Source organism: Tubulanus polymorphus, chromosome 1, assembly GCF_964204645.1.
Source record: "Tubulanus polymorphus chromosome 1, tnTubPoly1.2, whole genome shotgun sequence".
Classification (NCBI taxonomy): Eukaryota; Metazoa; Nemertea; class Palaeonemertea; order Tubulaniformes; family Tubulanidae; genus Tubulanus; species Tubulanus polymorphus.
The window spans coordinates 31,429,367-31,446,359 of NC_134025.1; the positions used below are offsets into that span (position 1 = coordinate 31,429,367).

General features: G+C 38.4%; 1 protein-coding gene across 2 annotated transcripts in view; it reads left to right on the plus strand.

Moving 5' to 3' along the window:
* LOC141915208 (prolow-density lipoprotein receptor-related protein 1-like) overlaps window positions 1-16,544 on the plus strand; it is a 43,628-nt gene extending 27,084 nt beyond the window's left edge. The window contains exons 51-76 of one of the 2 annotated variants that reach the window (XM_074806658.1): window positions 145-276; window positions 723-845; window positions 979-1,224; window positions 1,312-1,428; window positions 1,578-1,700; window positions 1,971-2,093; window positions 2,229-2,357; window positions 2,627-2,743; window positions 2,917-3,042; window positions 3,135-3,263; window positions 3,350-3,576; window positions 3,789-3,938; window positions 4,800-5,220; window positions 5,345-5,530; window positions 6,010-6,235; window positions 6,472-6,579; window positions 6,655-6,786; window positions 7,556-7,704; window positions 7,836-8,102; window positions 8,438-8,563; window positions 8,871-9,015; window positions 10,244-10,366; window positions 11,032-11,105; window positions 11,185-11,278; window positions 11,821-11,944; window positions 13,933-16,544. In XM_074806658.1, coding sequence (XP_074662759.1) covers window positions 145-276; window positions 723-845; window positions 979-1,224; window positions 1,312-1,428; window positions 1,578-1,700; window positions 1,971-2,093; window positions 2,229-2,357; window positions 2,627-2,743; window positions 2,917-3,042; window positions 3,135-3,263; window positions 3,350-3,576; window positions 3,789-3,938; window positions 4,800-5,220; window positions 5,345-5,530; window positions 6,010-6,235; window positions 6,472-6,579; window positions 6,655-6,786; window positions 7,556-7,704; window positions 7,836-8,102; window positions 8,438-8,563; window positions 8,871-9,015; window positions 10,244-10,366; window positions 11,032-11,105; window positions 11,185-11,278; window positions 11,821-11,944; window positions 13,933-14,079 — 4,064 coding nt within the window. In that variant the 3' untranslated portion in view covers window positions 14,080-16,544. The remainder of the gene's footprint in view (window positions 1-144; window positions 277-722; window positions 846-978; window positions 1,225-1,311; window positions 1,429-1,577; window positions 1,701-1,970; window positions 2,094-2,228; window positions 2,358-2,626; window positions 2,744-2,916; window positions 3,043-3,134; window positions 3,264-3,349; window positions 3,577-3,788; window positions 3,939-4,799; window positions 5,221-5,344; window positions 5,531-6,009; window positions 6,236-6,471; window positions 6,580-6,654; window positions 6,787-7,555; window positions 7,705-7,835; window positions 8,103-8,437; window positions 8,564-8,870; window positions 9,016-10,243; window positions 10,367-11,031; window positions 11,106-11,184; window positions 11,279-11,820; window positions 11,945-13,932) is intronic. The other variant, XM_074806659.1, reaches the window with a different exon arrangement.
* The last annotated feature ends 449 nt before the right edge of the window (window positions 16,545-16,993 follow it).

Sequence of the window (16,993 nt, forward strand, 5' to 3'; positions counted from 1 at the left end):
CTCTAAATGACATAGTTCTGTTGAGATCGAATATTGAACATTCTTGAATAACTGTCAAATTTTCAAATGTTCCCTTCATAAATGCAGGTCTATTTACGCGAAGAGTTGTGATTCAAATCTATTGATTTATTGATTATTTTAAAGGTGAATATTTGTGTGAAACCCGCGGTTATTATCAATGCGAAAACGCTACCAGTAAAGATCATTGTATTCCACCTGCTCAAATCTGTGACGCCATCAAACAATGTCCGTCTGGATCGGATGAATTCAACTGTGGTACGTTCAAACTTTTAAATCAAAAACCGTTTAACTGCCGTAGCTGCAATTCTGTGTGTTGAGAAGTTGATGGTTTTACAGTAGGCTCGCTGCTACACTAGCCATGGATTATTAAACTAAACTATTGAAAGTTTCTTTCATGACTAGATCGAGGCGACAAGCAGTGTCTACTGTAGATCCTAGACAAGCCCACAGTCTACTGTAGATCAGAGACAAGCCCACAGTCTACTGTAGATCAGAGACAAGCCCACAGTCTACTGTAGATCAGAGGCAAGCCCACAGAGACATGCCCACAGTCTACTGTAGATCAGAGGCAAGCCCACAGTCTACTGTAGATCAGAGACAAGCCCACAGAGACAAGCCCACAGTCTACTGTAGATCAGAGACAAGAGCGAGCAGTTTATTATGATATGTGAGAATGGTGAAATGATCTATTCTTGTTACAGATACCTATACTTGTTTACCAAATCAGTTTAAATGTCAGAAAAGCAAGAAATGTATTTCTAAGATGCAGCAATGTGACGGACATGTAGATTGTGAGGATAGTGAGGATGAGGCTGATGACTGCGGTAAGTAAACCTCATCACAAGCAGAATTATATTATTATCATTACGTATTAAGTTTATATAAAGGAATTTGTTGATAAGTTTGTGAAGTATTGCATTGTATTGTATTGCATTGCATTGCATCGTATATTTTCAGTGAAACCGTGCGCAGCTGATAAATTCCAGTGTAAAAACGGACAATGTATAACGTTACATTGGGTGTGTGATAAAGCTCAGGATTGTGGAGATGGGAGCGATGAACCTGAAGATTGTTTAAATCGAACCTGCGCCGCCGGTTATATCAAATGTAATAATTCAGGTCAATGTATTCCACGAATGTGGGAATGCGACGGAGAAAATGATTGCGGAACGGATGATAAAACGGACGAACACGAAGGATGTCGTAAGTCTTGTGACTTTAATCTTAAATCTTAAATCTTGAGTCTAATGAATTGAACTGAAAATTGTCTTTTTGAATTTTCTCACGCAGAAAAAGCGACGTGCGACCCGACTTATTTTAAATGCGACAATGCTCGTTGTATCCCGGGGCGATGGAAATGTGATTACCATAACGATTGCGGTGATAATTCAGATGAGACAGATTGTCGTAAGTAGCAAATTATACATGCCTGTTACATGTACATGTCGAATGTAACATGTACATGTTTGTTACATGTACATGTCGAATGTAACATGTACATGTTTGTTACATGTACATGTTGACTGTAACATGTAAATATTGATGTATATTTCTAGAACCGAGGAAATGTTCTGAAAGTGAGTTCACGTGTAAGTCAGATGGTCGATGTATCCCTGGTGATTGGAAATGTAACCATGACGTCGACTGCGCTGATAAAAGTGATGAACAAGATTGTCTACGTAAGTGTTTGTGGTCAGATTAGCCGAACCCCCCACTCCGGTTCTACAGATTAGCCCCACCCCCCACTCCGGTTCTACAGATTAGAGTTCACTCAAATCTGACATCTGTGTAGCCAGCTATTGGTGCCCCATTTGACTTTGAGAGTTGAGAATAAAGTTATTTGAATCAACAACTAGATCTTACATCTCAGGATCCTCTCATATCAGACTGATCAGCAGAGGATCTAGAATCTATATCATTGTAATATGAATGTATTTAATTTCTAATAGCTGATGTGAATTGTACTGATGGTAAACATTTCCAATGTGAAATGGGTCAGACATGTATCCCGTTAACATGGCAGTGTGACGGTGAACCAGATTGTCCTCATGGTTCCGATGAAAAAGGTTGCTGTAAGTATTGGATTCAGACTCTATATTGAGGTTTAGATTTTCTGGTGCCTTGTGAAAAACTTAAATCAGCAAAGCTTCCATCATTACACACAAAGATTTTCAAGATGTTGCTTATAATTCACTGTTTTATTTCAGCGAAATCTTGTACGGAAAATCAGTTTGATTGTTTGAACAGTAAACAGTTAGAATGTATAAATAAAGATTGGCATTGTGATGGATTTAAAGACTGTTCCACCGGGCTGGATGAATCAGTCGATTTCTGCAGTAAGTCACTATAGTTACTTTCAGTCCCAAAGTCCGTACATTGAGCCCAGTCTGGCGTCGGTCGCCATAGTAACTTTCAGTCCTGTAGTCTGGATGTCTGACTCTGTCAGTCTCTGACCGGGCATTTATGAACTCTGTCCCGATACTGAAAAGTTTAAACAGTGAAACAATTTCATTTGTTGACATTAAAAACAACCTTTTATAAACTTGCCCCTGATCAAATCTCCTTAAAATCATTATGACGTTGATTGTGTTGTTGTTATTTGTAGAGAATACAATTTGTCCGTCTGATAGATTCAAGTGTCCAGGAAGTGGGGCGTGTTTGCCGAAATCATTACGATGTGATGGTTTCAAATCTTGTGAAGATGGTTCCGATGAAACTAATTGTAAGTATAGGCTAGTGGTGCGAGAGAGGGGAGAAGCAGAGAGGAGGGGTGGGGGAGGCAGAGAGGAGGAGAGAGGGAGGAGAGAGGGAGAGAAGGTGTGGGGGAGGAAGGAGAGGGGGAGGAAGGAGAGGGATTGTAATTGTAATTGTAACACTGTGTGTTTATAATTATAGGTGATAATATTTGTGCACAAGCTGGTAAATTCCAATGCGGTAAATCTCGACAATGTATTTCATTCAACAGTGTATGTGATCATGTGAGTGATTGTGAGAACGGTGCTGATGAATCACTCAACACGTGTAAGACATCTTCTATTTACATTTCTGCATTAATCTATGTTCAGTTCTGGAAAAGTTTTGTTTAAATCTCTCAACAATACCGGCCGTTATAGGTAAATACTCGTGTTCCCACGACGACCAGCATTGTCTAACGGATGTGAATAGATGTAAAGCTTTACAGAAAACAGCTCCGTGTTGCGAGATCGGTTATCAATTCAGCGGAGAGCATCGTATGTGTAAAGGTAGGTTATCGCAGCGCCCCCTACATCGATAGATCGCGGCGCCCCCTACAGGTCACGGGTAACATCGATCTAATTGAATGTTGTAGATATTGACGAGTGTAAAGAATGGAAACAATGTCAGCAGAGATGTTCGAATCAGATTGAAGGTCGTCCTCGGTGCGATTGTGATAAAGGTTACCATGCCGTCAATAATTCCGATTCTTGCGTCGCCGACGGTGATAAATATTTATTAGTAACAATTGAGAATCGTATAATGTATTTAAAACCGGATGCTCAGGATCTCAGTTTAGACGCTGATAATGAACTGAAAACTGTAAGTTATAAATTCATCAATCTTATATCGGTTTCATAAATGTTTATTTGAATCCAGTTCTACAGTTGTGAGTTACAATTAACTGTTAGTAGATAGTAGTTGATTTTCAATGAGTCAAATCTAAACTCACAACTGTAGAATTATCTAAGTTAAATAAGCCGCTTGGACGCTTCGTGGTATTGCTAATCTTTCATTTTATACGTGTATTACAGTTGGATGAAAAAATCAGTTTGTTTGATGTGGATACAAGAATGAATCAATTGTTTGTTGTTCTTCCTGAAAAACGTAAAATTGTCACGTATTACAAAAGTGCTCGGCCAAGAAGAAGTACTTCGTTTTTGTATACTTTCCCTGAGCGAAAGGTAAGTTAAAGAGCAAGTTATACTGTCCTGAAACCAGTTACGCTGTCCTGAATCAAGTTACACTGTCCTGAATCAAGTTACACTTCCCTGGAGCCAGTTAGACTGTCCTGAAGCAAGTTACACTGTCCTTGAGCCAGTTACACTGTCCTGGAGCCAGTTAGACTGTCCTGAAGCAAGTTACACTTCCCTGGAGCCAGTTAGACTGTCCTGAAGCAAGTTACACTGTCCTGGAGCCAGTTACACTGTCCTGGAACCAGTTAGACTGTTCTGAAGCAAGTTACACTGTCCTTGAGCCAGTTACACTGTCCTGGAGCCAGTTAGACTGTTCTGAAGCAAGTTACACTGTCCTGGAGCCAGTTAGACTGTCCTGAAACCAGTTACGCTGTTCTGAATCAAGTTACACTGTGCTGGAGCCAGTTAGACTGTCCTGAAGCAAGTTACACTGTCCTGGAGCCAGTTACACTGTTCAGAAGCTATTTAAGAAGCCAGTCCCACTCTCCTGGAGCCAGTTACAAAGTCCTGGACCCAGTTCCTCAGTTCTAGAGCCATTTCCACTGTTGTAAAGCCAGCCACACTGTATTAGGTCAACTCCAAGTGTCCGATGTTAACCGAGGACTGAAAAGTTGTGAGTTAAACATGAGTCCTTAGTCTTGACTGCCATCCCACGCCTGGTCCCACGCCTAGTTCCAGAAATCTTCGTTGAAGTTGACTCTGATTTAAACATTTTGAATCAATCAACATTTTAACTGTGAAGTTAAATCCAATTCAAACATGAGGAATTTGGATATTTATCAGTTACATTTCTCCTCTCAGAGAATTACCTTAAATCTAAAAGCATGAATGATGATTTTTGTATTTTAGGAGATTGATATCCCAGCTCAGAGCAGCCCGTCTAGTGTCGCGTTAGATTGGGTATCGAAGCGAATTTATTGGACCGATGCCAAGAAAAACACGATAGAAATGATTTCCTACAGCGGTTTAAATCATACGACCGTCGTCCAGGAGAATTTATATTCACCGGACAACATTGTTATAGATGTTGAATCACGGAAGATGTTCTGGACGGAACGCGGAGATCATTCTCATATTGAATCAGCGAATTTAGACGGCAGCGAACGTCAGATATTGGTCAGTAATGATATCGTCCAGCCGACCGGTGTAACAATCGATTACCCAAACCGCAGATTATATTGGGTCGATAGTAAATTAATGACAATTGAAACGATCAATTTGGACGGTTCAAATCGACGCAGGGTCTACGCGGTGTCACTGAAAAATAAAGGTAACATTTTTACTGGGTCCTGAGTTCAACCCTCAACTCGAGAGAACTGTGGAACTGGATCCTGCTGCATCTTGGTGTAGATGACTAGGAATAGATACTATTCATAGATTTATTGATTTTTCAGATGAGGACCGACCAGATCGAATCCAAGTGTTTGAAAGCTATTTATACATCACAACATCACGAAGAAATAAAATCTATAAAATACCAAAATTTTTCACAAATTCGTCGAAACTTCAGAAACTGGCGCACAATGATAAACTTGTATTAGGACATATAACGATGTATAATCCTAATAAACAGAAAGATCGTAAGTAAAAAATTTTTATACTCTCAAGAGCCAACGACAGTCAAACTCCCTGCTTAAATCATCATAGTTGTGATAAATGTTAGGTTGAAGAAATCCCACACTTCGAATTTAAAATAATATGATCAAATTTATTATTATGAAACCACAACGTTTCGGCTGTTGACTAACAGCCATCATCAGGCAAAGCAGCCATAGTCATTAGATACTAATCCATTCCACCTGATGATGGCTGTTAGTCAACAGCCGAAACGTTGTGGTTTCATAATAATAAAGTTAGGTTGAAGTGTTATCGAATCAACAACTTACAACTTAGTTAATTGAATTAGAAATACAAATTGGGATTGAAAAATAAAGACGACTTCAGTCATGTAATGACTTATCCAAATGATGACTTAAGTTTAACTGCAGTGAAATTGGAATGAGTTTTCTCCTCAAGTCTTGTCTCTATTTACTAAAATATGGAATATTACTGTTTTTAGTTCCTGATCCTTGTTACCTCTTAAACAACTGTCACAGCAGCGCTCTGTGCGTGATGCTGCCCCCTGGTGACTCGTTAAGACAATCGTGTCTTTGTCCGAACGGATTTAAAATGGTGAACGGTACGTGTATCCAGACGACACCTCCCCAGCCCGATAGATGTACAGCCGATTATTGTAAACACGGAGGAACGTGTCACATCTCTCCAAAAAAACAGAGAAAATGCGTGTAAGTTAAATATTTCAATTGTTGAAACTAAGATTTTTATTTCCACAAATACTAATTTCATTGCCTCGGATTAGCAAAAACGGTAGGAAAGGGTTCAGTACTTGAAAGCAATACCGGGTGACGTAGTTCTATAGGAGTTAAAGCTGATGACCTAGTTCTATAAGTGTCAGACTGTAAGATATAACCTTATTTCACTTATGATTTGGGAAAATTAATTTTACTGATTATTTTCACAGATGTGCAAAAGGATACACGGGTAAAACTTGTCAAACTGAGGCTTGTCACGGTCAGGAACCGTGTAAAAATGGCGGCACATGTATCCCTGAAAATCCAAAACTCTGCAAGTTAGTATTCTAACAATTATCAGTTTACTTGCTCTGAATGGTTTCATTGATTGCTATGTTATTATTTTTTCCTAGATGCCCGAAGCAGTTTAAGGGTGATAAATGTGAAACTGATCGCTGCTTTGAGAATAATAGAGATTATTGTAACTCTAAAAAATCTCAAGGTTTTTGCAGAGTGAATAACGCAACCGGGGATTTATACTGCAAGTAAGTCAAACCTCTCTTTATCTTGCCTCCTCTCTCCTCTCTCCTCTCTCCTCTCCCTCTCTCACCATCTCCTTCCCCTTCTCTCTCCCTCCGGCCTTCCTATCTCCTTTCTTTTCCCTCTCCCTATCTCCTCCTCTCCCTCTCTCACCCTCTCCTTCCCCTTCTCTCTCCCTCCGGCTTTCCTATCCTTCCTTCTCTCCCTCTCCCTATCTCCCCCTCTCCCCCCTTCTGTGTCCCTCCCCTTCTCTCGCCCTCAATCTTTTCTGTCTCCTCACCCCTCTCATTCCTTCTCTCTCTCACCATCTCTCCCTCTATCCTACCTGTCTCCTCTCCTTCCCCTTCTCTCTCCCTCCGGCTTTCCTATCTCTCCTTCCTTCTCTCTCTCCCTCTCCCTATCTCCCCCTCTCCCCCCTTCTGTGTCCCTCCCCTTCTCTCGCCCTCAATCTTTTCTGTCTCCTCACTCCTCTCATTCCTTCTCTCCCTCACCATCTCTCCCTCTATCTCACCTGTCTCCTCTCCTTCCCCTTCTCTCTCCCTCTGGCTTTTCTATCTCTCACCCTCTCTCCCTCAATCTCATTTTCTATCTCGCTCTGTCTCCTTCCCTCTCTCCCTCACTCCTCCCTCCCCGATATCTCTCCCTATCTCCTCCCTTCCCTTCTCCCTCACTCTCTCAGCCTCTATCTCCCATCTCCCCTGTCTCCTCTCCCTCTCTACTTCCATTGGCATTTGAATTGATGAAGTGGAGTAATTGAATTGAATTGTTGTACAGGTGTACTGCATGGTTTAGCGGCGATCGATGTCAGTTTAAGAAATCTATAGCTACATTGTGCAAGGATTACTGTTTGAACGGAGGGAAGTGTGTGTTGAATGATACAACTCCTGTAACTCCACATTGCGAATGTGAAAAAGGAACAACAGGTATTCAAAAATACTATAAAACAGACAGTGTTCATCTTGTAGTCAAACTGTAACTATAAGTCAAGTGTACAATAGCTACAGTAGCTATTTATATCATGTGATTTTCATTGAAATATTGTTTATAAAAACAGGAGAAAGATGTGAAATCTGTGATGATTTTCCGTGTGAAAACGACGGCGTTTGTACGTTCCTAGCTCCGTCGCCGAGACCTTATTGTAAGTGTCGCCGTGGTTACATACCTGAATCGCGATGTCAGAAGACGTATTGCGATGATTATTGCATGAACGGAGGAACGTGTACGTTCGGTGAGAAGAAGGGAAGATGTAGCTGCCCTCCGAGATACCAGGGTTCCAAAAAATGTGAAGAAGATTTATGTGATAAAGGATATTGCGTTCATGGTAGGTATACTTCATCCCTCAGAGGCTGCAGACGCTCAAAAGTTGTTTATAGTCGACATGGTTTCATTCTTACCACGGTTTTCATCTAATGGTTGACCTTGACTTCATCTATTGAGCAACTGGGGGCAAGCTTCACGGAGAAATTTAAATTTTAAGTCTAATAAAAATCTCAAATTGTGAATCATTTTCATGAAACTGGATCCAATTCTTCAGTAACTAATTTGGACTCAAATATCAAACTTTGCTAACAACTGGCAGTGTCCGGAGCCATCCATCCAGAGCAGTCCAGCTGGAGCCATCCCTGGTTTATTGATAATTCATGTGTTTTATTGCAGGTAAATGTGCGAACACAAACGACGGTTCTTTGAGTTGTAACTGTTTCCATGGTTACGAAGGAAAGCGTTGCGATAAAGCGCAAGATTGTAGTCATTTCAGTTGTTTACACGGAGGGACATGCTACCGTAAGAATCTCGCAAATTCTTTGTCGCAAATATTTTCTGGAAAATTTGTATCTTAATGATTCTAACGGGTCAGGAGGAAATCAGTGAATTCAAATACAGACTCCAGATTTATTTTTCCCTGTATGAAAATTCAAGGAATTCAGGAATTTGAATTTTTGGTGTGAACCTCTTCATAAGCAACAGTATCTTTGAATTTAATCAGGGAAATTTTGATCAAGGGTCGGGGAAATATCAGGGAATTGTGGATTAGCTGATCTGTAAGAACCCTGAAATCATGTATATATTAATGTGTTGTGATTGTGTTTAGCTTCAGATAATGAATTTAAATGTCACTGCACCCCAGAATACACCGGTGATCACTGTCATCTCTCTAAAGTTTGTTTACAAATGAATCTGATTTGTAAACACAACGGAACTTGTGATCAGGATTCAAACGGCAAAGCATTCTGCAGGTAATATAAATAGAATCATAAAACATCGAGCTTTCTGTCTCTTGAAATCAGTTAATACCAGTTCTCAAATCTCAATTCAATATTTGACTCTGGGTTCAGTTTCACAGTACATTAGCCTCCATGAGGGTCGAGGTCAAATATTGATTGATCTCTTGTGTCAATAATGAGTCAAATTACATCAATGGATGGCAGTGAATAATAAGACACACTCATGGAATGGAGGGATGAAAAAATCATTTAAATTTTTCGCGTGTTCTTTAAGAATTCAGTTCATTTTCAGACAGTAATTTCGATCCTGTTTAAAGAGTCAAATATTGATTGTAATCTCAGGGTCCAGATGATCAGTCGTGGTATTAGATCCTAAGACTGGTCTCAAGTTGAGATTGGCCACAGAACGAACAGATCTGAGACTGGTCTAAAATCCAAGCCATGACTAGACAACTGGCTCCTAGATTGTCTTAAAGCATGTTCTAATCATGATATCTTATTACGATATTTCTTGCTGCTTTTCAATGAATAAATCGATTTTCAATCAATTTATTGAGCTGAACTTTGAGAGCTACAGAATGGTGGTGTCTATCGTCAGGTCAAAAATACGTTTTTCAAAAACTATCTCCATTCATTCGACCCTTGTGAAAATCTTACAAATGAATGAACTTTCTCGAAATATGCAAATTGCAAAGTACAGTACTGCAGTTGCTGAAAAGTTGGTTGAAGATAACCGGCGGATAAATACCATAATAACAATTTATTTGTCACTATGTCAACTATCCACTACTGGTTAACTCTAGCCAACTTTTGATCATCTTCAGTCCCAGATTGATATTTTCATTAAAATCTATTGTTTCGTAATTTTTCATGACTAGATTTGAAAAACGTAGTGTAATTAACCTTGAAAAATCTTAAAGCTTCAACTTAAAATCGATGTCAAATTCAGGGATTAATTTGATGTTGATCTATGAGAAAACTGATTAAACAGAAGGAAATCACAATCAGATTAAAATCCGCTATATACAAATTTAAAAATTAAATAACAGTTTATTGATCATAGTTAAAATGAAAAGTTCAAAGACTCAACATTTCAGATTCTACTCTTTAGAGACCATGGTCAGGTATCATTGTAGCGGGTTTTATATCTGATTATCTATTCTCAAAGTGCGAGTTGGTACTGGGGCGATGTCTACTAGAATAATATGATTAAAAACTGACTGGGTTTTATAATAATTAGGTGCAGCAGTTTCTATACTGGGCCTAGCTGTGAGCATGTTAATTCCAAATACTGCAAAAACTACTGTTTTAATGATGGAATTTGTCATCAATGTTTACTGAATGGAACCTGTTCAAGTTGTAGGTGAGAATCAACTTCCAAATTCCTCTTCTCTCTCTCTTTCTTATTCAGGACCTAGTTCCACAGTTGTAGGTCTAGTTTGACCTCAGACAGACATGAATACACTTTTAGATACTAATATTTTTAGGCTTCAATTACTCAAATCATCATCAGTCTCGCAGTCTATGCTGTGGAGGCAACACATCGTTCAAAAAAAGCCTCCACTCTTGGCGGTCCTCAGCCAGACGTATTCCTGGTTAGACTCTCCTCTAAGAATATCATAGATATGCTCAAAATCAGATTTAGATTTTACTATAATTACTCTGATTTGTGTTGGAAACTGCTCCCAAAGAGAAATGATGAGAACTGTGGAACCGGGTCCTGACGAGCATTAATTATTATCTTCTGAATTAACTCTGTTATTAATCAAGAATTAACTGAAGGAAGAGGCATGTACTCTAACATATCTTTACTAACATATTTGTACTGTAAAACTCAGTGAAATCATTGTCACATAAACTGAAGTCATCTCTATTTTTGAGTCTCAATTTGTACCTTTCTAATTCAAATCAGTTGTAAGTCATCGTTGGGTTAAGTCCTCAACATACTATGAATTAAGCGAGTTTATCGATTGAAGAATATTTTCCCAGCTACATTCTGACATACGAGGTATAAATTCTTAATTTCAGTTGTCCGGATGGTTTTGCGGGTGTTCGTTGCGAGGAACATGCTCCTTCTAAAAGCGCAGCTGTTTCCAGTAACAGTAAGTAAAGTAGAAACAATTCTTCAAATTCACTTGTGTTATTTATGGAAATTTATGAAATGCTGTTTTTGTATTTCAGAAATTCAAATAATAGTGATACCACTGGTAGTATTGTGTATAGTAGTTATTTTGATTGTTGTTATCGCTGTTTGGATTTACAGACGCAGAAAACAGTAAGTTTATATATTACTGTTTATGAAATACGTGATCTATCTATGAAATTAAAGTCAGTATTGATGAACCTCTCTCCCTCTTCTGCCTTCATCATACGCCCCTTTCCTCTCTCTGGGGTGGATCTCTGGCTCTCACTGGACAATATCCTCCAAAAGGCAATACATATCAATTGAGGACAGACGATATATCCCCTGACTCGGCGAAGGCAAGACCCTCCTCCAGAAATTTCTGAAGTCTTCAAGGCTTCTTGGTCTTGAGTTAAGATAGTTCTGTTTCTAGTTCAACGGTCCCAGTTAGATTAGACTATAGAGTTGAGATTATGTAGTTCATCTCCGGACAATCAAATCTTAACTGAACTGAGTTGTGTATAGCTTCCGGGAATACTGTGTATTACAATGTATTACTGGGTCCTGCATAGCTTCCGGGAATACTGTGTACTACAATGTATTACTGGGTCCTGCATAGCTTCCAGAAATACTGTGTACTGCAATGTGTAACTGTGCTGAGTTGTAAGCTGATTTGTTGGTGTATTATTTTGTAGAAGTAAACCATTCAGACATCGACCGATGCACGAAGATGATGGAAGCATTCGTATTAATAATCCTATATATAGAGCTACAACTTATGAGGATGAGAATGTAGACCAACCATTTGATCCTGATAAGGTACGTGGTTTTATAGGTTTCTCTTACAGTATATAAAGTAGGGGTTTCATTGAGTATCAATCTGCTGCCTGGAACCTGCAACCCCCCTCAGACAATCTGCAGCCTGGAACCTGCCCCCCCCCTCAGACAATCTGCAGCCTGGAACCTGCCCCCCCCCCTCAGACAATCTGCAGTCTGGAACCTGCCCCCCCTCAGACAATCTGCAGCCTGGAACCTGCCCCCCTCAGACAATCTGCTGCCTGGAACTTGCCTCCCCCTCAGAATCCACTGATAAAATGTCTCTTATCTGACATTTGAAGTTCATTTTAAATCAAAAATATCTTGGGCGAAGCACTGAACACATGTGAAGTGTGGACGATCAGTTTTTGAAAATGTGCTGATGAAAAGCCTAATTTCTGGTGTTTGTAGTTCATTTTCAATTTAAACATACAGGATTGCAGGATCCAAGCATATTTAAACATACAGGGATGCAGGATCCAAGCAAATTTAAACATACAGGGATGCAGGATCCAAGCATACTTAAACATACAGGGATGCAGGATCCAAGCAAATTTAAACATACAGGGATGCAGGATCCAAGCATATTTAAACATACAGGGATGCAGGATCCAAGCATATTTAAACATACAGGGATGCAGGATCCAAGCATATTTAAACATACAGGGATGCAGGATCCAAGCATACTTAAACATACAGGGATGCAGGATCCAAGCATATTTAAACATACAGGAATGCAGGATCCAAGCATATTTAAACATACAGGGATGCAGGATCCAAGCATATTTAAACATACAGGGATGCAGGATCCAAGCAGATTGATTTCCCTTTAGATCAAAGTTTGCCCCTGGATTGAGTAGTTTTCATTCAAGATTTAGATAATCTTAACAAACTGACTTCATCTACGATATTCTAATACGACTTTCTGAATTATGATAAATGCTTAAAATTCTATTTATGAAATTTTATTATTCTCTGATTTAACGCTGCGTAGTTTGCACTTTTAGAGATAGAATAATCAAGCACTGATCTCTGAATTTATCTCTTTAAACCTGAATCCAGTTCTACAGTTATTAGTTAGAATTTGACTCAGAATGGAATCAAATCTTAACTGCCGACTGTCGAACCTGGATCCTGCTCCTATCTAGAATTAAACCTATAGTCGAACTTGAACTAGTAAAACCTAAAGGGCAGAGTCCAGACTGAGGTTTCTGAGTTCAAGAGATCTAAGTCTTGGCTTTGGTCCTTGTAGGTTTTAGTTACAAAGCCTTTACTAATAGCTATTTGAATTATACGCCCTTCTATATAAATTAGGGTGTACCTGCTGCCCCTGTTGCTCCGGCTGACCCTGAACTACAGGTATATTACATGTATAGATGTGTGTGTTGTGTTCTCTTCACTACTCTAGTAAAATGGTTGTTGTTGTAGTAAATGTTTTAGGAATGCAGTTTTAGTTCTGTCTATTGCTGTCTATTTGCTGTCTACTTGTTGTTTTTTTTGCAAATTGATAGATTGAATTGTTGCATGAGGTTTTTTATTTCGAACGCCTAAAAACAGAATATTGATTTTCAACCATTTTCATAGAACAAACGGTTTTGGTTTTAGTTACAGTTTCGAATTCTTGTCCCTTGAATATTTGATTCTCAGTTTAGGTACCAGTCATAAAGTTTTTGCGCAGGATTTTGCTGATTTTCAATACCTTCCCTCTGGTTGTTTATAAGCTTCAAGAGTGCCTCCCCCCTCTAGAAAGCTTCATTTATAAAACTCAGGATTCAGTTCCGCTGTTTCACACTTTATAGTTAAAAAACATAGGAGATGAACTAATTTCAATTCTTGAGTTAAACTTAACGAAAAACTGTGGAATTGGATCCTTAACTGTTTAACTTATCTAAGTTGATATTATAGCTGCATGCATAGTCCGTGTGAAATACCTATTATTTTATTTTAACACAGTTTTACTTGAATATAATTGTTTTATTTTATATTTTCAGCAAACAAATTTCTCGAATCCTGTTTACGATTCCGTGTTTGGGGAGAGTACTGGAACTGCATTACCAGACGAGGAACGCAAAGAATTATTGATTAACGACCAATTAGGAAAAACAGATTTAGACGATCCAAACGTTACATTTGCCTAAATTTTGTAATTGTGACGAAAGACGTAAGAACTTTGGATATTGAGAATGATTAACATAAACACCTATGAATACAGTTATAAAACTTGGTTTCTGGCCAAATTTTGATCTGAAAGGATTGTTGTCGCTTAATTCAAATTGTTAATACGCCAGACAACACGTCGGGTCCGCAGTCAGTTCTCAGAATCTAGAATTCACTGTCACTGAGAACTTGGTTTATATTTGTTTGAGTCTTAAAGTCACACGAAAGCCTCACAATTCAATATGGCTGACAGAAGCTGACGAGAGCTGTCAGCGGTGTTTATTTTTAAACTTATTACACATAGCATTTATTCAGTAAAACATTTGAAGTCGGTATAAAATTGAATAGAAAGCAATAACTTAATTAATATTCATAACTTAATTAATATTCATGAGATTTCAGATACATTTTATGTTTATTATTCTGTTAGTGATGATGCTCAGACAGCCAAACGGCCCAAGTCACAGCGAGGAAGAAATTAATCATTTTTTACTTGTAAAAACTTTTTATTCTATTGATATATGGCAAATAATGGATGTTTTAATGTGTTAACTTTCTATTTCTTTAGTGATAATTTTATTATTGAAGAGTCTTCAAAAGACTGTTAATAACGAAACTAATGGTATAAACGCTACATGAATTATATTTATATATAGAGGTGATTTTTTAGAGAAAAAATCTCTGCTTCATGCGTGCTTGTATCAATTTGCTGCCTGGACTAGCCAGTAGATTCCTGGACCAGGCTCTAGATTCAGGGACTGGCCAGTAGATTCCTGGACCGGGCTGTAGATTCATAGACTAGCCAGATGATTCCTGGATCGGGCTGTAGATTCAGGGACTAGCCAGATAATTCCTGGACCGGGCTGTAGATTCATAGACTAGCCAGATGATTCCTGGATCGGGCTGTAGATTCAGGGACTAGCCAGATGATTCCTGGATCGGGCTGTAGATTCAGGGACTAGCTGGTAGATTCATGAACCAGCCTGCAGATCCAGACTGTTGATTCCTAAACTTGCCGGTACATTCTTGGACCAGCTTGCTGATTTATAGACCAGCCAGTAGATTCATAGACCAGCCTGCTGATTGATAGACCAGCCAGTAGATTGATAGACCAGCCTGCTGATTCATAGACCAGCCAGTAGATTGATAGACCAGCCTGCTGATTGATAGACCAGCCTGCTGATTGATAGACCAGCCTGCTGATTGATAGACCAGCCTGCTGATTGATAGACCAGCCTGCTGATTGATAGACCAGCCAGTAGATTGATACTTGCGTTATGAAGGAGTACATTGTATATATTTGTATGTGCTTTAAGCACTGTGTGTGAAATGTAGCATTTTAAAATGGAATATCATCCTCTGTTTGTAAACTACCTGTATACGTTTATTATCTGTTACGAATTTCGGGTGAATTTTTCACCTTATATAAACAAATGAAGCTTGCTTAAAAAACAGTAACTTTGTATATTAAGAAAATATGTACATAAAAGATAATCTACCATTCCTCGCGTGGTGAATCTTTTCTATACCGGTAGTTTCACAATTTATTTAACTGAATCGGACAATATTGAAGTAGAAAATGGTTTTATTTGTTTATGGGGAATGTTTTCGGGCATTAAAAGCTCTCTAACCAGTCGTGATGCTATACATGTAATATCAGCCAAGCTATTATTAGTATTTTATATGGTTATTATGAAACCATTTTCTCCTTCAAATTAAATAGATGAAGAATGAATACTATTTTTGTAAGAACTGTTTTTGTCCAGAGCATAAAGTTGTTTCTTTTTGTTTTATTTCGATGTAGAATTATTCCCAATGTTTACCGTAATAAATAACTAAGTTTCCCCCTTTTTCTACTCCTTGCTTTTAAGTTAATTAAACCTTTTTCAATTGTGTATATTTAACTTAGAATATATTTATGTTTTTGTAAACAGAAAAAGATCTTCCTATTCAAAACAAAGAGACCATCATATTCAGTCTTAATCTGCCAGACTTGCTTAATTCATTTCAGATGACCATTACGTTGATGACAGTTGTATGTCTGATGACTTAAACGAGTTTGACTTTACACATCTTAAATCTTAGAAAAATATAGATATGATTGATTTATGGATAACTTAGAACTTGAATGTTTAAAACATCCGATGGATTGAACCAGAAAATCGAGGCCCCTTCTTAATATTCACTGTGGTTCGCTATTTCTCAATCTCAATGTTGTCCTATAAAGAGTTACCCATATTTCATGTAATTTTCCAACGATATAAAGTACGTATAAACGTGAATATTGTAAAAAGTTGATTTTGGTTTTTCGAGAAGACAAGACCATTGATCTTCTCTGTGATTAGGGGAAGTGCCTAACCGAGTGTAACGTGCTATTTGCTAAAGATGTAAAAATAAAAGAAATCATGTTTTTCACTTGTCAAAAAAACAGTGAGTAAAATATATGTCGTCTTTGTAGTAAAAGTAATGAGTTTAATTCGTTCTTGTTTGAGGCTGGTTTTTCGCTTTTTTCAAAGGCAGAGTTGCTAAAATTGAATATCGTTACCTAAAGAAATATGGAAATGTCATTAGAAATTTAAGACGGATTCATAGTATAAGACTTAATTAGAATAAGGCGACACGCAGGTCCGTTTTTGTATGTAATAGGGAAATTTACGTTCCGGCGATAAAAATGTGCTATCATTTTAGTTCACAAAAAATCCGCTATCGTTATCTTTAGGGGCAGCACTGAACGGTTGAGATCTAATACAGCCTCGCGTTCTACTGTGGCATGTGAGGACTACCGAATCTCGCACGAGCCCCTGACTGCGTCCAAATACTTTGAAAAGGATTCACCCCCCCCCCCCATTAATAATACCCATTAGCTGAAAGAAATTTGAGAAGGTGATGCTGAAC